This window comes from Zalophus californianus, chromosome 2 (genome assembly GCF_009762305.2).
Source record: "Zalophus californianus isolate mZalCal1 chromosome 2, mZalCal1.pri.v2, whole genome shotgun sequence".
NCBI classification, from domain to species: domain Eukaryota; kingdom Metazoa; phylum Chordata; class Mammalia; order Carnivora; family Otariidae; genus Zalophus; species Zalophus californianus.
The window spans coordinates 54692524-54714469 of record NC_045596.1 but is presented as its reverse complement, the minus strand read 5'-3'; the positions used below and the strand labels follow the sequence as shown (position 1 = coordinate 54714469).

Genomic DNA, 21946 nt, shown 5'->3' with positions numbered 1-21946 from the left:
AAGAAAGTATCTACCTGGAGGGAAAGAAAGATGGTTGAAATCCCTTAAGAACAAAATGGGAATCCATGGGGCAGTTGAGGTATGAGGTTTTCTAGGCAGTCATCACACCCAGAAGTCGCTGTCCCATTCGGGCTGGCTGGGGTTAAGTGGGCAGATGAGGATATGGCAGAAGCTGAAGATGCAGAGGTGACCATGAAGGCTTTCAGTGCCATGTGGAAGGTTTGGATGCCATCCTGAGGATCTTGACAAGCTATAGATACATTTCAAATGAGGCAGGGGAAGGGCTGAGTGTCAGAACCTAAGACTTATATTCAAAAAACTCCCTGGATGGATTTGAAAGGCTTGATTTGAATGAAACAAAATCTTGCTCATTCCACCCCCATCTCGCTGTCCCCCTTGCTGTTTCTCAAATTTACCAGGTGAGCTCCTGGCTCAGGGCCTGCTCTTACCCTCCGCTGAAATCATTCTTCTGGTACTTTCATAGCTTGCTCACTCACCTGCTTCTGGTCTTTATTCAAATGTAACCTTTTCAGCATGGCCTTTCTTGGCCACTCTACCTAAATTTTCAGCACCACATACACACTTCCTTTCCCACCTCTCTGCCTTTTCCCCTTATTTTACTTACTCATTTCTGTCTCCCTTCACCATTAGGACTGCTGTTTCTCTGTTTCTTTTCATTGTATTCCAGCACCTAGAACACTGAAGTCACTCACCAAATGTGTCTTGCATTAACTAATTAATGACTGCATAGTTAATGAAAGGGAGACCAGTTAAGAGGCATTGTAAGTAATACAAGTCAGTTGGTAACAGTCAAAATTAAGAACAAAATAGAGGGTATAGAAAAGAAAAGATCCAGGTGTAAGATAAGGACTGTGTGGTGACCTCTTGAATGTGAGAAAGACCAAGAGACCAAGTGCAGCTAATATCTAGGTCTCCAACTTCGGGTACCAGGTAGATAGCAGTGAATCAATTCACCAATTTTAGAAATAGTGGGGAGTGTAGTACTGGGGGAAAAGTTCAGTTTCAAGGAGAGTTTGTTTTTTTTTTCTTCTTAGATTCTACTTTATTTGGTAAAACTCAGAAACTAACAACCAATTCACAGCCCCCCACCTCCTTCCCTCTGAAGAAAGCAGTTCCCCAAAGACAAAAAGGCTGTGGCTTGGGTATCACCCACCATTTCCAGGTTTCATACTTGGGCAACTCATGGCCTGATGGTCAGACCTCCAGACCCAATGCTTTCAGGCAACAGAGAAAGCGAAAGGAAGCTCTCACTTCAGAGACAATGAACCCATCCTGTCTCTCTTCCCCTACTCACGGCCTCCCTGCACCCCCAACCTAAATAAAAAGATAGCAGAAGACAATGCATGAGTGTCTCTCTCTCTCTCTCTCTCTCTCTCTCTCTCTCTCACACACACACACACACACACATGCACACACACACACACACACACACAGCTTCCTTTCAGCCCAAGGGTTGCAAAATCCCTCCCTGGAAGGACAACTGGCAACACCAATCAAGGCTTCGTGGTGCAAAGTGATGGTTGGAATCCTCTGAGACTGGTAAACATCCAGGGAGAAAATATTCCACCTTCACCCCATTCCCAGACCTCCCACATGTAAGAAGGTTGTAAAGCATCCAGAAGATGTCTGGAGATAACCGGCGATGGCGGGATGAAGCTCAAAGACAGGGCTGGGCTGAGGATCTATCCTAGGAAATGTTACCTATGGCATGCTTGCTGAAACTATGGCACAAAGTGGGATTATCGAGGAAGAATGCTTTGCAGGAGAAGACAACTGTGGACCAAATCTTTGTTACCTTGATAACTGAAATCTAATTTAAAAGGATACAAAATTGTCTAAAAGTCCTTGATATACATTTGCGTCTGAACTTGCAATTACCCTGTCACTGTTTTCCTCCATTCTTGCAGGTGATGGACATTGTTGCCAATGGCTCTACTAATCCACAGCCCTATATTGGTTGTAACTATGTGTCAATGGCAAAGATTAATTAATATTCCTAAATAATTTTGATATATTAATGTAAGATTTACTTTCAAATTATAATTAAATCAACAATTATTTTATTGCACATTTACTATATGTAAGACATAGTCCTAGCACTCGATGGGTGTTGATCCCATTTGCTTCCCCCAAATGAAGTCAGAAGAGATAAGGAGTCCCGAAACCTTCCTGTCTCCTATAGTACGAGGGAGGAAGTGTATGTGAAAGGAAGAGCATGTGCTTTGATTCAAAGCAACGTAGTTTCAATTTTCAGCTGTCACTCTTGAGTAATTTTGAGGTATTTACTCTCTGCGGCTCAGTTTCCCTATCTTCAAAACAGGGATCATGATACCTGCTTTACAGTTTTGAAGACTGGCACTATACATGTGCAATGCCTGACACTTAGACTCTCAAAACTATAGAATAAGTTTTTCAACATTACTGTAACTTTTCCAAGTTAACAAAAGAGAGCAAACAAAAGGGGGAAGCCGGTTAAACATGTTACAACTGAATTATTTGTTTTGCTTTGTTCAAATGCAAGCACTAAAAATCTCAGTGGTCAGGAACTGGTTTTAAAAGCAAAGTATTTTCTTGCACAGATTTCCATTGCATTGAGTCAAAATTCAGTGTTTGCAAACATGTTATCTCTAATAGTTTACAAAGTAAATATTGTGCACAATTTAGTTTGTGTTGGCATAAGCTTTGTAATCAACCACATACAGAGGCTCAATGACAAGTTGCGTTACCAGCAAGAGAGTAGATATTTCTTCAGCTGTTTCTACAGGGTGGAGCAACCCATTCTTATGCAATTAATTATGGCTTGTGAGATTAAGGTGATTTGAGCTCCACACCCTTTATTTATTGAGTCATATGTTTCATGGTGCTTTTTAGTCATTGAGTTTAAGGTGTTTTCCATGAACTGAAGGGAAGTTGGCGCTAAAGTCATTCCCATGAGAGCCTCATCCAAGCTAAAGCAGCACATGCTGACTCTAGCCTTTGGTTTTTGTTTCTCGGCCTCCAACTTACTTCCTGTTTTTTCAGTACTTCTCTCTCCACACTCATAAGTCTTGACACATTAGTTCATCTCTGGTTGAGGAGAAGGATCAATCAGTTTGGAAATTATTCAGGCTTTTGGGTTTACCCTGGACTCCAACTCTGTCTCCTTTTGGCTCTGCCATTAATCAGCAGCCACTAACATTTTGAAATCACAAATGCCAAACACCATGCATTTGTGATTGCATGTCATAGGCACAGTGACCACATAAGGTAACACGTGAGTAAATTGAGTCTCAAAAATCAGCAAATGTCAAAGTGCCAATTTCCTCCAATTTGACATTTACCGCAGTAGTGGTTTCCAAATGTTGGATTCTGGACCAGTGTCAGTGAAAGTCAGTTTTGACCAGTATAGCAAAATGAACAAAGAAGAGCAATGTAGTAAAAAGATATAAAGCTAAAGATACGTCATTCATTTTTTGTTAGCCTGAGACAATCCTTCCTACTTCTAGCCTCTTAAATGCCCCTTCATTAAATGATAATGTTTGAGCATGGTCAATTTTTGTATGATTAATGTGTTTATTCAACAAAATTGAAAGTTGGCAAGTCTCGGTCTGCCTCCAACAATCTCTTGATATGTTACTGGTCCCAGAACCACAGAAAACGATGTGCACATGGTACACTGCAAAATACATACCAGGAAGTGCCCCTCTATGAGTCTCTGAGTTGTGGAGAACCCAAACAACATCAGGCAGCCCTGCTATGAAACCTAAAGGTCTGCGAATCACTGACCCTCAGAGCATTCTCTTCACACTTATACTAGAAGGTTGGCAAAACAAATAGGAAAAATGAGAGACTATATTCTTGCTAAATGTAAATGGTTTTCAGCTATGTTAAGGCCTTAAATCTGAAATATGCAGAAGTTAACACATGCAACAAATATTTATAAATATAAATATTTATGAACCACCTATTTATGGCAGGCACCCGGCAAAGTGTCTGAAACATAAGCATGCATACTGTCTTTCCCCTCCAGAGGCACACAGCCTAGGAGATAACCTATTTAACTAGAAATATATTTCCTACCATAACCTCATTGATATTCAAGACAGCCCGTGAGGCAGATATTATTAATCCCATCTGTCAGACTAGGAAAGTCTCAGATGAATGACAATATGACCTCCATGCAAACAAGGGAGAAAACAGAAATTCACACCTACCTCTTCTGGTTACCTCCCTAGTGCAAGTGTATGTGGTTGTGGGGAAGGAGGCAGTGAAGAAGACAGTACCTGGGCCATATGCCTAATAGTTACCAGATACTGTATTAGTACAAATCTATTGGCTTACACTGCAGCTGATAAATTCATGGGGGAAAAATAATAAGTCACACAAATCATCTGCTGTTGGGATAGTTCTAATTCATTTCAGGGGCTTGCTACTGTCCTGGACCTGAGCACTCAACCTCTGGTCACACCCCCAGTTTTGATAATATACGAGAATATGACAGGCAGAATATGCTACTATTCTGACTCCCCCCACACCTCTCCCCACCCAGAATGACTCCTCTTCTGTACACCACTAAGGATGGTACCCAGTTAAGGGAGCTTTACAATAGTAAGTGTCCAACATAGGGTCTTGGAAAGACAACAAAACAGCACAATTAGTTGTTACTCTTGAGAACCTCGTCAACCGGCAGAAGAAGGGAAAATAATTGCAAAGCATAGGTTCGATTTACTTATTCTTCTATCAAACTACCAAAATGTCAGCATTTTTGTGCTGAAAAAAAATTGAAAGTCATTAAGGAGAATGTTGTTAGTTCAGGTTCATTTCCAGGATTATATTCTGATCAAGAATCACGTTGTTTCCTATAAATAGAGCTATGTTCAGGCTAAAACACATAGGAAGGCAGAAAATGTTCAAAAGCACTGAAATAATGGCTTCTCTGAGTGAAAGGATTAGTCTTTGATTAGTCTTTTCTCTTGTTTTAAGGCCAGCATGGGTGCCATCAACCTCAAGATTCCTGAATCCATATGTAGTGTGTTTCATTGTTGTGGCAAGCGTGGTAATCTTGGCGGTTACCATAGCTCTACTCATCTACTTTTTAGCTTTTGGTAAGTACTAGGACACTAAAAGGACCACTTTTCAAACAAATGAAAAGTTTGACATTCTCTCTTTTATTACCACTTTTATTTTTTAATATAACATAATTGTATGTCTTATATATCCCTAAATATACGTCTGTGTCTATATTTTCCCTCAATCAGTACTTTTTTCTATTCTCTTTTTTTTTTAGCATAATAAACCCTTATTACCTAGGCAAGAATTATTTTAGCCAAAGGAAAAAATCTCTTGATTCTTTTCTGACACTAGAATTTGTCTATTTTGTTTTCTCTTTTAATATCATGATTTCCTTCTTCATATAATAACCTGATGAAATTGTAAAAGTGAAATATTCACTTTTAAAAGTGCTAAGAATTTTGTTTCAACATTAAAAATTTGGAAGTATTTGTTAATTCATGATCTTTCTCCTGATAAAACAGTCTTGGGAGAAAGATGAGGAGTAAAAACAAATTTTAAAAAGGATCTGTTCTTTTATTATTTCTCTTAGTATTATTATATCACAAAAATATAGGACGCATGGACAAGAAACAATATAAAGAACACATGATACCCTGCTTACTCATAAACAACATTCATTAATATCTCAGTGAACATTCTTTCAGATGCTTTCATGTGGATAAAGAAAATGTGTCAAATTCACTAGATAATATATGCTATAATCTGCTTTTTTCACTTAAAAATGCACTTTGGGATTATTTTATTTCAGCTTTAATTCTGTCAAATCATTTAAATCCTACGTGTGGGGGTGTGTGTAAGTATACGGGTATGTATGGGTATAGAGAGACAGAGAGAACATAATTTATTATATGTTCTATTGTAAATAGGCAAAAATGCTTATTTATGTGAAAGTTGAAAAACTCTCAATGGCGCAATAAAATTACCAACATTAGGAAAACCAGTAATAATGAATAATCTTTTCAGCCAAGCTAATCATAAAATTGTGGCTACATTTTGCTATCAAATTACCTGGAATCAACTACCTCTAAGGTGATTACAGAGCCAAGAAACCTCAAGATTCCGATTAAATTAGTGAATTTTCACTCTTAGTGGCACTGTATCGTCCCACAAGTGGAGGAGTCTAGGTCATCCTCTGCACCATTTATGGCCCTTGAAAGACTTATTCCTCCACCACAAAGGACTATACTACCCTTCCCCCAGGATCTCTAATTCTTGCCCCTGATGGAGGTACTTCTCTGCATAAATTATGCTTACGAGTGATCAAAAGAAAGCAGGGATTTTTTCCTAAGACAGGTTAGGTTATTATGTCCATGTTCATAATGTTTCTAAGATGTGTACAGTGTGTTTTAGAAATATTTATTTTCTTCACCCAGATGAATATGTCCTCTGGCAGACATTCTTTGGTAGAAGCAATTCACACTGGATAACCAATTAGTTATCTTGTTCAAAGTCTTATTTTCTAGCTTATTCTAAAAAACTAACAAGTCACTAAGTTCTTAAAATGATTATTATTTGAAACCATTCTCAAAACTATTCAGAATAGTTTTGGGATAGAATGACTTTGGGTTATTCTTTAGTGTTAAATGAATAATAGCATATTATAGACATTCATTAATACTTCTTGAATGAATAAATCTGCAATCACAGATCTCCCTAAAATATAGGAAAAATGAAAATTATGATACTTCTGAGCAGTTTAATTTCACAAATAATGCTGCTCTGATTTTCCTACATCCTTAACAATTTCAGATCTGTCAATTTTTTTAAAAACTGAAAGAAAAATAATTTTATTATAGTTACATTTATAGTAAGTTTGGGGTTTTCTTTAAGAGAAGCAATTTTTTAATTGTGTACTATAGCATCCTATAATCTTGAATAAATTAAGGTTTAAAGTACTTAGTAGTGAGTGATTCTCCTTTTCTTTGTTTTACAGATCAAAAGTCATACTTTTACCACAGCAGCTTTCAAATCCTAAATGTCAAATATAGTAATCAGTTAAACTCACCAGGTACACAGGAATATAGGACTTTGAGTGGAAGAATTGAATCTATGGTAAGTTAATATTTGTTTTTGCTCTTTGTTCCATCATAAAACAAATTTGATAATAAATCTAATATTTTGTGATCTATTTGTAACTGCTAAATGTTCTGCATATTTTTCCTCCTTGAATACTGAAAGGTGTGTTTCTTTGTGCTTATTCCAAGTTAATTTGCTAGTATACTGGTTCTTCTCTACATTTTCTTAAGTCATGAGTGTAAAGTGCTAGAAGACTCTTGAGTAAATTCATATTTTATATGATTATGACTTCAAAGCCTGGAAGTCTACTGTTTGTGCAAGTTGAGCACTTACTGCTGCTCTCCCTGAGATTGCCTTTTTAAATCCTTTCCGTTTTGCCTTCTTTCCTTTTTCTTACCCAACTAAACACACAGGTAGCAGGTGTTAAATGACATGTTTGCATGTCAATAATGACATGGTTTAGACAACATCCTCCTCTGGTTGAATGATAGACATAGAAAATAAGCAAAACAAGGTCGGGCTTTCACTTGAAGAGGCCCACCAGGAAACCTCACAAGTGGACCCTTTTGTATTCATTTATGACCATGGACCAGAGTCTGGCCTTTAGTCCGCTCGGTCAGAGTTGACCAGTCTCAAGGTTGCTTACTTACCTTTTTAAAGAGTCCTAAGAATATAAATCAATCCAATGTCTCTAAACCGTCAGCATGTAACAGAATCACCTGACAGGCTTGTCAAAACACAGATTTCTGGGCCCTGATGTCAGAGTCTCTGATTCAATAGGTCTGGGCTGGGCCCAAGAATTTGCATTTCTAAGTTCCCAGGTGATGCTAATGCTAATGGTCCAAGACCACACTTTGAGAACCACTAAGTTAATCTATAATGAGAGCTCTTATGGCTGGGAGACTAAATCATTGGCTCATCTAATAAATTTTTCCCCAGAGGCAAACTTTGCTAGAAGCAAAGTTATGAAACAACTGCTTAGTTTAATGGGATTAGAGGAAGAGAAGTTAGGTATATCATTTAAATGTTTAATGAGATCAGAATAAACAGCTGAATCAGTGATTTGGGAAGAGAATCTATGAGAGTTCCTATGATTTTCCTTGTTTTTGAGAACCTTGACAGTTTTGCAAAGTACTAGCCAGTCATTTTATAAAATCCCACAACTGGGCCTTTTTTGTTTGTTTTCTCTTAGAGTGGAGTTACAGGTTTTGGGGAGGGAGGAAGACCAAAGAGGAAAAGTATCATTTTCATTCCATCACATGAAGGGGGTTCATTACACTGTCAGTATGACTTAGCACTGTCAACTTGATCACCCAGCTGAAGCAGTGTTTGTCAGGTTTCTACATCGTACAGTCATTCCCTCCCTTTTCCATACCATACGCTTTGGAAAAAAGACACTATGTCTAAGCCACGCATAAGGAGTAGAGGAGTGGGGAGCTATGACTTGAATATTTGAAGAATATTTAAAATTCTTCTATTTGTCTATTCTCCCCATGTATTTATTCAACCACTTGCTTGTATCAATATAGTGGTCTTTGCATTTTTAAGATTAATTTTTAGGCTGCACTCCAGAAGTGCTCCAGTTTACATTCTTACCAGCAGGACATAAGTCCACACAGGTATGCTTATTTCCCCACAGCATTAACACGCAGCATCATAAATCATTTTAATTGTTGCTAATTCAGTAGGTGGGAAGTGACATCTCAATCTTATTTTGGTTTACATTTCCTTAATTACTAAGATTTAATCTGCCTTCTTATATTAATAGGTCATTTTTATAACTTCATTTGTGAATTGCCTGATCACGACCTTACCCACTTTCTTACGGGAGCACTTGTCTATTTTATATGGATTCGAAACAAACAAACATTTGTCCTTAAACAAAAAAACAGTTGTCCTTATTAGAATATTAAAGTCTGCCTGTCATTCACATTGCATATATTTCTCTGGTAAGGTGATTTGACTGTCAATCTTGTCTATAATGTAGGGGTTTTTTAATGGTAAATATTTAATTTTTCATATAGCCAAATTATCAATCCTTTTTATGATTTCTCACTTTTGTGTCAGGTTAAAAATGGCTTTCTCCACTCTAAATACTCTTTAAAATATTCACCTTCATTTTCTTTTTATAATTTTATTATTTCAGTTTTTATAATTTTATCTTTTATTTGTCTATAATTTACTTTGCAGTAAGGTAGAGATCCAGCTTTATCCCCGAAATAGCTCAGTGGTGGTACCAAAAGAGTATGTTCAATAGTGCAGTGGATTACTATGTCATGCCACCTTTATTATACACTAAATTCCTCCTTTTCTTTATTCCATACTCTCCTTGTCGCCACTGATTAATCTTCGCCGGTACCAGTACCAAGCTATTTAGAGTACTCTGGTTTTACAATATATTTACACATCTGGCAGAGAAAGATTTCCCTTGAAATTCTTCTGATGTATGATTTCCACACTCGTTTATTTATCCTTCTGTGAAAACACTATGAACATTTAAAACACTGTATGAATAATACTCTAATGCAGTGCTAATTTATGGTTTACAAGGCACTTTCTAACCCTCAGTTCACAACAGCCACATGAATTAACAAATCATTTTCATAGATGGGTAAAGTAAAGGTTGTGAGATTAGGAAATATGTCAAACATCAGTTAACTGGAGAGTGGTAGAAGCAGCATTCAAACCAAGGGCTCCTAACTCCAAAGCCAAGGATCATAACATTTCCCAGTGGTAACATGAGTACCATCATCCTTGTCCCACAGACAACGTGTTATACTTAATGAGCAGAAGAATAGTCCCAGAACCTTCTGTTCTATTAGGCAATTCACGTCTCTTTTCTAGCTCTCAGTTTATTCATCAGTGAAATAAAATCATGGGACCAGATGATTTTTATACTACATTCTAAATCAAAAAGTCTATGATTTTGTGACTTTCAAGCATGATATTCATCCATCTGTTTTTCCTATCCTGCCCCCCTTGGCCACTTCTCTGTGTCCTTACAGGATCACCCTCCTCTACCCTGACATTCAGTGTTGAAATTCCCCGAGGCTTTGATCTCCCTCTCCATGAGCGTTACTTCAAGCAATACTTATCTAATGACTCACTTGGTCTCGAGCCCAGACTTTTCTTCTGTACTTTGGAACTTTTCACCCAACTGCCAGCTTAATATCTCTACTTGGCCGGGTTTTTTTTTAATCTCAAATTTATCATGTCCCCAAATCAAACTCATGATCTCCCCACACCATAGTAGACTTCTTCCAATAATCCTGTCCCCATTAACGTCAATGTCACTGACTCAGTTTTCCAAGCCAAAAACCTAGAATTCATCTTGGATCCACTGCCCTCTATCATTCCAAACATCCAGTCCAAACCAAACCAAACCAAAACCAACTCCTGTAGGTTTTATCCCCTCTGTTTCCCTCATCCCCCATTCCATTCTCTTCACACCTAACACCATGCCCTTCCAAAGCCATCACCTCTCTCTGAAGTACTAAAATAGTACAAATAATTTGCATTATTTCTTCCCTAAAATTGAATATCCATATGCAGCAAAAGAAATTATTCTCGGGGTGCCTGGATGGCATACTCAGTTAAGTGTCTGACTCTGGTTTTGGCTCAGGTCATGATCTCAGGGTCCTGAGATCAGGCACTAAATCATGCTCCACACTCAGCAAGGACTCTGCTTGAGATTCTCTCTTCTTCTCCCTTTCACCCTCCCCACTGTGTTCTCGCTCTCTCTAAAATAAATCTTTTTTAAAAAAAGAAATTAGTCTCAAATTACAGATCTGACTATATTATCCTTTTGTCTAAAACACTTCAGTGACTTCCCATTATTTATGATAAAGACCAAATTCTTTGCACACTAACATGGTCTGGCCTTTCTCTCACCCTAGCCTCCTTGCTCTCCATGCTACAGTTGCACTAGTCTCCTTCCATTCCTGAAACGCAGCCTGTGTGTTCCCACCTTGGGACTTTGCAGGCACCATTCACTTCATCTGTGAGGTTTTTTCCTTCCTCTTCAGCTAGCTAACTCTGATTCTTCCTAACAGTCTCAACTTCATAAACATTTCCTCTGAGAAACCTCTCTAATCTCACTGGTTGGATCAAATTCCTCTACTATATTTCCATACTTATCAGTTATAATTTTACTCCAATGTGGATAATAACTTGATTAGTGCTTGTCTGCCACCCTTAAATGTAAGCTCCTAAATGGCAAGGACTGTTTATTTTCTCTCACCATTGTACCCCAGTGCTTGATAGAAGGGGTGTGCAGGGCAAAAGGTTCTCAAAAACTGTTGTTGAAGGAGTGACAAAAAAGAACAAGGTCATCTAGAAGTAATGAAAGCACCTGTTTGCAAAATACATGGATCAAAACTATGAGTGCATTCTGATTGAATGGGTCTTTCTAAATAAAAGACTTCAGTCAGGGTTCATACCTGGGATCAGCTGAAACTTCCCTTTGGTATCAGGGGTGATATTGCAACAAATTCTGCAAACAATTGCCACTCTTTCCAAAATATACCTAGTTATAGTCCCACAAACAAAATAGGACATAGGAAGAAAAAAAAAACAGTATCAATTTGAGATTAATCTTATCACATCAATTTATACCAGCAGGGCTTCTGGGTAAAATTCATTTCAGGCGCATCCAATCAACAAGCATTGATTGTTCCTTAATGCCTAATAAGGAATTTGGTACACACTTGACATTCAAATATTTTTTGAATGAATAAATAAATGATGCATTCTGTCTGTTGGTTCCTGTGTCAAGTCTTAGGGAGACAAAATGAAGACATCACTGCAGTCAGGAGCTCACAGTGGTCTCCAAAATGGAGTTGTGCATTCCAGGAAGGGATTCACAATAATTAATCGTGAATACTCAAATGCTCAGATATCACTCCACATGTATTTTCCCATAACGAATACTTTTCAGAAGGAACGAAGTGCTTTGTTACTATTTAATAAGGGACTTGACACTGGAACCCTTGTTTGGTTTTAAGTCAGCGGGTCCCACGCAATGTGTGCGAAATCTTGAGGGAAGAGGGGAGGGGCAGTAACACAGCAGAACTGACTAGGTTTCAGTGTATTTAACTGCTCTGAGTAGATTTCAATGATGTGCAGTTTCAACTGGATTTAAAGATTATATCATCTAGTTTTTAAAGTAAACTGAATCAATAAGGGAAACAGAAAATCATGCAAAACACAAATTTTAAAACCTGCAATTTGGAGATAACTCTAATATGCAAGGACAGTAATGAGCAAGTAAAAGAACAGTAACATAATGTCAGAACTGACACTTCCCTGCTCCTGACTAGAGCCAAATTACCAGATGAAGCAATACCTTTCTTAGAAGACACATACACACATCTACACACCCTGTCTCTTCAAGGTGTAAGTGAAAGAAATTAGCCACATTTTAAATAAAACTCATAGCATGGAGAGGAGACTGAAAACCTATGTTTAGCAATGGGTCCATCATTAGGTGTTTGGATTTTCTTCTGTTTTACTAAAAATGAGGCACGTTATCTATAAAAGTGCTTAGACATGCACACATAAAAATTGGGGGAAAGGATTATCATGTTTTGTTGATTTTGAACACACTTCTTTAAAAACATATAAAATGAAACAGATTTCATTTGGTTTGCAAAGATAATCAGTTGACATCAGGGAAGATGGAAAGTCACTTGCTGAATTTCAACAAACCTTTGCACAATGGGTGGGAGGGACTGACAACTTCATGTCATGATTTATTAAGTTCTGTCGGTGATGTGCTTTATGCATTTGAGCCACATAATTGTGTGGAAACTTCTTCAGCACTTCAAACCAAGTATTTAAATTAAACTTAGAATCATAACTTTGAGTCATTTTATCACAAAGCGTTTCAAAAATTAAAAATTCTATCCAGTAACATTAACAGTGAAAATATTATTATTAAATATAAATGGAATGAAATTCCTAAATGTTTGTTCTGTAACTCAGCCTTTTTCATTTCTAATTTTGTCAATGTTTTATAATATATATTGCTAGCAGTACAGTATTATTACATGTATGTAATTTATAAATAAATATACATGTTTTGGCTACTCATGCACAAAATGCTTCATCCATAGGAGTGCAAAATCAAAAATATTTGGAGACCACTGTGGTAACAGATCATATTGCCACATATTTTATCTTTTTCTTGAAAACTGAGCTTTCCAGATCTTCTGGTTAAACAGAAAAGAAAGTGGTAACTGGAGGGTGGTTGAAATCACAAAAACAACATTATTTCTATTATTCAGCTCACAAATAATATGAACAGAACTATAGCTACCAAGGAAGAAGACACTGAAAATAAGGTGCTTTGTTTTCACGGTTAGCTAATAAGATCTTTTCTCTCTGAGGATGAAAATGTGTGATAATTACAAATATTCTATATATAATTTTACCCTTTAATGACTGGTCTACTAACACATTCAATGATTCATTTTGTTGGAATTTAAAAAATTCACATCTCACTTCAATTCTTATTAACGATGAATATTACTGAGGTATGAGGATTCTAGTCTATACTAGAATACTGAGATAGTATTGTTACCCTCAATCAGGAGGGAAATATAAAAACTTCTCTTTTTTCATTGTTTACTTGATTTTTGTCCAAGGTAATGAAAGGGTCAATAGCGCCGATGACAAAATCAAATGAGTGTGAAAATTAACTTGTTTGACCCTTTGAACAGTGATAATTTTGAAGAAAGGGAAAAGGCCAAAAGGTTGACTGTAAACCTCACTAAAAGTAGATGCATAGTCTTTGGGAGTTGCAGTAGTCGACTGTATACAGATAATTTTTTTAATACACTTCTGACTATACTATTATAGATGGAAAAACTGAGAGGAAGAAAGGTTACAAGGCTCATTCAAGTTCTCATAGCAAGCTAACTTATCTCTCTGTTCGTCAACTTCCCTTTCCACTATCCTATTGGAATTCTCTACAATCATCTGCTCACTGATTTTCCACCCAACATTTGATAAGTTCTAATGAGAGGGCCAATAACATTCCACTCTGGCAGATATGGAATCTTATCCATGGGGCTCTTCTTGTATCCTTGTATCTTGATATCAACCAATAATCAATTTGCTTTCTTTATGTTGCTTATTATCCTAGTCTTCACTAAAGTTTTCCACATAGAAAAAATGTCATAATTCAGGTGGATTTTTTTACTTTGGTCCAGTCTAGCCTGTGCCAGTATAATGCCAAACCATGAATTAAAATATAATCACAGGAAATATTTATCCAAATTTTAGCAATTCCTTCAGCTTTAGGTCATTTCCTTTTACTTCTGTTAAAATCAAGTAAAATTAAGTTAAATTATTTTATTAAAATACTTCCTATAATATACTATATTAAGAAGCATATTAAAATCCATCCTTCTTTGTAGTTAACTGGAATATAGTTCACCAAATGACAGCAACTGTTAATTCTGGATCATAGAATTTGAGGTTTTTTTTTTTTTTTTGCTTTCTTCTTAACACTTACTAATATTTCCTAAATTTTTAAAAAAGGAACATGAGCTATTTCCATAAAACCAATAGTCTCATTATTCTTTAAAATATTCAAAGCCTCTCTGAAGAGAAAGAAAATTATCATTTCGTCAAACAACTGATTGGTCTGATACCAGCCTAAGGGAACGGCTATTTTAAGAGATACGACGTGGTATAAAAGAGATTGCATAAACGTTACAGTCTCAAGAAAGATTGGTTTCAAATCCTGGCTTAATATAACATTCAGCACACTACTTAATTTCCATGTCCACATCTCCGTTACTGCTGCCTCACGGTACAAGCCAGTGGCATCCACTCCTGCATTAGGAAACCTCGGTACCTCTGACTGACCCTGCATCGTGGGAGAACCACTGCAGTCACAGAAAAACCCCTAGTTCACTGTGAAGCTGAGCTTTATAACTCAAGAACACTATCCTTGTTGGGACTGAAAAATGATTCGGGGAGACACTTAAGGTTAGGTCAGGAAATTACCAACTGATGTTAAAAATAACCTCGGATGCTTAGATATTAGTCATAATTAACAGGGGAAAAACTGCCCTTTGCCTCTTTTCCCCCTTTTCATCACTCAATTTAATCTGGTGTTACCCACTCAAAAACAGTGGTTGAGGAATCACCCAAACGTAAGTTGTATCATGGACTCCCCTAGTGTTGGCTGGGCACCGGCCCCAAACCCCTTGGGAATGGCCACCAAATCACACTGAGTAAAACATCTAATGTTGAGATGACTTCTAGTGAAGACGCATCCTGTCCATTGTCATCTTTGTATCATAGATGAAGAAATAGGCCCTGCATCAGAAGGCTGTATCACCGGCCCAAATCAATCTCGTGTGTTCTGAGGTGGAGTTGAACTGAACTGAACTGAAAACTCCAGTCCCTATTCCTCATTAACTTAGGTTCTATGTTGCAAGGTTGGGAGCAAGAAGGGAGGGGTAGAACAACTGGAACTACAAAGAGATTTTCTCCTTTCTTTCTACAGATCACTAAAACTTTCAAAGAATCAAATTTAAGAAATCAGTTCATCAGAGCTCATGTTGTCAAACTGAGGTGAGTGGAACTCTGTAAAAAATATATAAGCTTAGATGCACTTTGGCCCTTGACTTTTGTTCACAGCATGGATAATGAATGAGGCACTCACACAATTTGTCACAATATTATGAAAGAAGTATCCTGGGCAGCTTAAAAAACAATGCCGAAACAAAAACAAAACATGCCACATATGATCTATTTACTAATGTAAATAAATATATCACTTCAATTCTTGGTAGGAAAGAAAGAAAGTTTAAAGAGAGTCAGGTGAAGGTATGGTAATAAAGGCATCCAACTGTATAAATCCAGTGGATCCCATTCACAGTCCAGCATATGTAAACAGTGCCTCTGGAGGTGTGCAGTGTTGTGGTCCTGGGCATATTCATCCAAGATCAGAATGCTATGATCAACATCAAGCTTTTTGGTTTGTATCTGTCTGGAATGCTCTAATATAAAGGATGCTGTGGCCAAATCCAGGCATGTCTGGCATGAATTAACAATAACGGGAGTAACAGTATGCATTCTAGTTACTTGACAGTCCTGCCTTAGTTGAATGTGTGCCTATCTGTGTGATGTGATGAGACAGGCCCTCCCAACTAAAACACTAATCCTACCACAAATGCTCCAAATGCTCACATTACCCAATCCTTCGAATAATAAGCAAAAGGGGGGTATTTCTCAAATACCACCACCACAAGAAAACTAATATTTCTTATTTTCCAAAGAATCAGTAAGTCCCAGGAGCATGAACATCTGGTCAGATTAATTTTGTTAAGAAATGAGAGGAGTAGGAAGAATCCGTGGGAAGAATATTTACCAAAATGAATTTCAGTCAGTTCAGTGCACATTCCCCTTAGCATTTTCCTGTAAAAATCTCTGTATTAGCCACTAGCTCTCAAAATCCATAGGACTGGATGAACCATCTGCATTTTCTCCCCTTTTGCTCCCTTCCCACCTACTGCTCAATCCCCTACAATCTTGTTTCTAATGCCACCACAAAACGCTAATTACCCTTGCCAAGTTCAACAATGACATCCAAGTCACAAGCTCCAAACAAACTCCCTCAGTCTTCTGTTACCTCTCAGTGGTATTTTGTGCTGTTGTATTTTCTTTTTTTTTTTTTAAGATTTATTTATTTATTTTGAGAGAGTGAGAATGAGAGAGAGAGAGAGAGAGAGTACATGAGAACGGGGAGGGTTAGAGGGAGAAGCAGGCCCTTCGCTGAGCAGGGAGCCCAATGAGGGACTCGATCCCGGGACTCCAGGATCATGACCTGAGCCGAAGGCAGTTGCTTAACCAGCTGAGCCACCCAGGTGCCCTGTGCTGTTGTATTTTCAATCCTCCTTGAAATAGTATCATCCTGTAGTTTCTATGACCTAAACACCCTTATTTTCCTCATACCTCCCCCCTCACTCCTCTTTTCTTCTCCTGTTTTCTTCAGTAGCTGTTACACATTCTCTCCGTTCAGTGGCTTCATTGTCCCCTGTATGCTCATTATTCTCGAAGTTGTATCTCTGGGCCAGTCCACTCCTCTCATCTCTAGACATGAAAGCACACAGCCATCTACTTGATGTCATCATACACGTATCTCACAGACAACTCCACTTTACTGTGTCCGGACCTGAACCTATCATCTCTCCCCCACCAAAGCTTGCTCTTCTACCATTGCCCACCTCTATCAATGGCATCACTTTCAACCTGTCGCTCAAGAAAGAAATATGCAAGTCATCTTTAATTTCTCCTCTCCCTCAACCCACACATTCAACCATCTAATCTTTCAGTTCTGTTTCCTAAATATCTCTAAGATCCATAACTTTTCTTCAAATAGTGCCCTCAACCATTTCTCTCCTGGACTATGAACAGTTTCCCGAATGAGTCTCCTTTCCTCCAGTCTTGCTCCACTCACTCTACACAGCAGCCAGAAAGACTTTTTTAAAACAAAATTCTAAACATATTATTCCCCTAGTTAAAATCCATCTATTGGCCACTCATTACCCTTGCAATATGCCAAATATTATATATAAATATATGCATATCAAAGGTACATGTATTCTTGGGCGCCTGGGTGGCTCAGTTGGTTAAGCGACTGCCTTCGGCTCAGGTCACGATCCTGGAGTCCTGGGATCGAGTCCCACATCGGGCTCCCTGCTCAGCAGGGAGTCTGCTTCTCCCTCTGACCCTCTTCCCTCTCGTGCTCTCTATCTCTCATTCTCTCTCAAATAAATAAATAAAATCTTTTAAAAAAAGGTACATGTATTCTTGATATATGTATAATGTGTGTATATATGTATGTGCATATACATGTACATATACATACATACATATAGCCACATATATGGGTGTGTCTTTATAGATATATATACGTATATATCTATAAAGAGAGAGAGAGAGGGAGGGAGAGAGAGACATTTTTATACACATATATATAACAAAGTTCATCCAACTGTCCTTTATCTGACTTCCTCTTGCCATCTCCACCTCTGGGCTTATCTTTCACTACCCTCCACCTAGACTAGTCTCAGTCCCACTAGACTTCTCTCAGTTCTTTACTATCCTGAACCTCACGAGGGGTTTTCAATATTTTATTTTCAATATTTACAGATCCTTATAGGTTAGACATTTTTCCTAAAACAGAAAGACAGCTAGTTATATTTTCCAATGCATTCTGATCATCTTTGCTTTATTTTAGTGATTATCCTTAAAATTTAAATAAGGAGAGTTGGCTTAATTCATGACCCTTCTTTCAAATAATATAAGGAACTTGGAACTCTTGTTCATGTTATTATAAATGATGTTTTAGTTCCACCCTATTTGTAATGACTCCAAATTAGTCATTGTAATGATAGATTACCAGTTTGCCATTTTCTTTGTTCCTTATTTCTTACCATACCTAACCCTCCTGGGTTCAATCCCCTTCTTACTGAAGTACTTCCTTTATAAATTTTCACAACAGTCCATGAGCTATAAAGTATCTTTTTTGTTTTGCTTTGATCTAAAGAATGTCCTATTTTATCTTCATTCTTGAATAATACTTTAGTGTGGATATGAAATTCTAAATTAATAGCTATTGTCTCTCAGCAATTTGAAGATACAATTATATACTGCCTTCTTTGTTGCTATTAAGAAATTGTCCTTCAGTCAAATGTTCTTTGGTAACTAATCTCTTCTCCATTGTTTGGAAATCTTCCATTTGTCTTTGGAGTTCAGTCTTTTTAATGATGTATTTGCATGCGGGGGGCGTTTCTTTTATTTAGTATGCCTCAGACTCTTGTGATCTAAGGCTTCGTGTCTTCATCAGTTCTGGATAATTCTCATTATCTCTTGTAATATTGCTGCTCCTTTATTTTTTGGTGCTCTTCTTTCGTTTTGCATTAGGTAAACATTGAACCTTCTCTAGATCTGTTTCATCTCTTTATCTGTGTTACATTTTGTGTGATTTCTTTATTTTTACCTTTCAGTTAACTAATTTCTCTTCAGCTTTGTCTGATATTTTGCGTAACCCATCCATTGAGTTTTCAATTTGATTAAAAATTATGACTATGTTTTCCTGTCTGCAAGCTCTATCTTGTGAACCTGTCTGGTCTGTTTTGATAATGTCCTATACTTTTCTCATATTTATGATTCCCCCTTTTATGTTGTTAGTCATTTCAAATAAAGTTACCTATCTGTTAATTTGATTATGTGACATTTTTGAGGATGCTGTCCTCATTCTGCTGATTCTAGCTCATGATACATTGTTTGCCACTGGAACTGTATGCTTACCTTTAATCCCACTTCATAAGTAGGATACTTAGACAGCCTGGATTTCACATTCAATTTACAGAGCATTTGCTTCCATCAGACACTCTAGAAGGATCAGCAGCACATGGACCTTTTTTTTTTTTCCATTAATTTCTTAAAGTTTCTGGAACCATGCAGGTGGTAGTAATGCAAATCCAAAACTTTCATGTAGCTAGACTCATGATCATGAATTATCAGGACAGTCTTCTTTTTTCTGTCTAGACCTGGAACCCTGAGACACATAAACTTCTTTATTTTTTTTTTATGACATGATGAGCACATTTTTTTTCTTTCCAATCCATGCTTTCACTGAGGGTTTAGTTCTTTGAGAATCCTGGTCTTATTTAGAAACCTCATGTTCATCTCCCTAATTAGCACTAGCCCAAAGCCTCCCCTCCAGTATCCATGTAAATGCTACAACGCAAGCCTGTTGGATATTCTAGAGCTTACTGCATAATATTCATGTTCTTTATTTTTGGTCTTCCAAGATTTCCCTTACTTTAAAGTGGGTTTAGCTTTGCATTTCAAATGAAATTTATTATATTTTATCAAGTGTTTCTGGTTATTTTATATGGAGAATTTTTTTTAATTATTTAGACTTTCATGTTGCTAGAAATGGAAGCTATAATTATTTCTTCAGTGTCTGCTCCTCTATCTAAACGGCAAAATCCATGAGAATGGCAAGTGTGAATCTTGGTCACTGTTAATTTCTGAAACTAAGAACAGTGCCTAGCACAAGAAGGTAGCTATTGAACATTTGTGAAGTAAATATTAAATTAATATCTGGGATGAATATTATGGCGGAGCTGAGAATTGAGAGGAAGAGGCCTAGAATGAATATGAGAGACAAATTTCTCTGCTGCACACTTTCAGAAAAGAAGATGGCCCATGTTAGTGGATGAAATGACTTACATGGTAATTCACACGTAAGGAAGTAGAAATTACATCGATTTTTGACCATTGCAGCCTTTAGTCAAATTATTACGGTTCATTGTGGAGAATACCTGTGGCTAACTGATACATGGATAAATTTTAACATAGGACCTTGTAGCCACATTAATGCGTTTAGGTACTAGAAAATTAACCCGAGCCTTTAATTCACATAAATTTAAAACGTCTTCTCCTTATAGATTTGTTTAATGAGGTAAGGGATTTTTTTTTAAGATTTTTGTGGTCTAATAATAGCTAATACTTACAGTGCCCTTACTGTATGCTGTGTACTCTTCCCAAAAGTTTTGCATGTATTAATTCACATAATCTTCATAACAACCCATTTTAATGTGAGGAGACTTTAATACAGAAAGATTAAGAAACAAATAACTTACCAAAGCCAAACAGTACATGGCAGAGCTGATATTCAAACTCTGGCATCCTGACTTCAAAGCCAGCTATACTGAATGGTAGATACAGTGTACCATGATTCGAAATCAAATATTTGTGGAATAGTATTGTGATATATCATTAAGTGCAAACACTGTTATGTGAGTCTGTTCTAAAGTTAAATTCCCCAAGTGAATTTTTTAATGTTTAATCAATAAGAGCATATAAACAGAATAGCATAAAACTGTAATTATTTATTTTTAATATATTTATGGCTTTCAGGCAAGAAGGTAATGGTGTGATAGCAGATGTTGTCATGAAATTTAAATTCACTAGAAATAACAATGGAGCATCAATGAAAAGCAGAATTGAGTCTGTTTTACACCAAACGCTGAGTAACTCTGGAAACTTGGAAATAAACCCGTCAACTGAGATAACATGCGAGTACCATTATTTTTTTTTACCATTTTATCCAAATATATCAACTTAACTAGTTATAATTCATGTTTTAATGTAATGAGATTGACTTTTCTTTCCTTGGAATTAAACTTTATGAAAACAATATGCTATAAAGGTAGACATAATGCATAGTTCTCTAATATAAAACATTCTAACGTTTAAAAAATCATTTAGCATTCATATAGTAAATTTTATTAGCTAAAAATTCTTTCATTAATTTTCCCTCTCAACCCTCCTTATGAGAGATGTTGTTGTCAGGTATTCAATCTGTAAGTATGTTATAGAAATGGCAAATAGCGGGCGCCTGGGTGGCTCAGTTGGTTAAGCGACTGCCTTCGGCTCAGGTCATGATCCTGGAGGCCCCGGGATCGAGTCCCACATCGGGCTCCCTGCTCAGCAGGGAGTCTGCTTCTCCCTCTGACCCTCTTCCCTCTCATGCTCTCTCTCATTCTCTCTCTCTCAAATAAATATATAAATAAATCTTTAAAAAAAAAAAAGAAATGGCAAATAGCTGCTCAAGGTCAGAGAACAATTTAATTAACACTCCACCTCACCCAGAACACAGCATGCAATTGGAAGTTATCTGATAAATATTGTAGAATAAAAGAGAAAATTAGAAGATTTAGCAACATCCCTAACTCCTCTCTGAAAATATCTGTACCTCCGCCTGTCTTGAATCTATTTCCATTTTTTTCCATGAATATTGCTACCACTCTGGTCCAAGCCAACA

General features: G+C 37.1%; 1 protein-coding gene across 1 annotated transcript in view; it reads left to right on the top strand.

Moving 5' to 3' along the window:
- LOC113925575 (transmembrane protease serine 11D) overlaps window positions 1-21946 on the top strand; it is a 50562-nt gene that overhangs the window by 13533 nt on the left and 15083 nt on the right. Inside the window, exons 2-5 of the mRNA XM_027600111.1 lie at window positions 4984-5105; window positions 7007-7125; window positions 15608-15675; window positions 21040-21152. Of these exons, the coding sequence (XP_027455912.1) occupies window positions 4984-5105; window positions 7007-7125; window positions 15608-15675; window positions 21040-21152 (422 nt within the window). The remainder of the gene's footprint in view (window positions 1-4983; window positions 5106-7006; window positions 7126-15607; window positions 15676-21039; window positions 21153-21946) is intronic.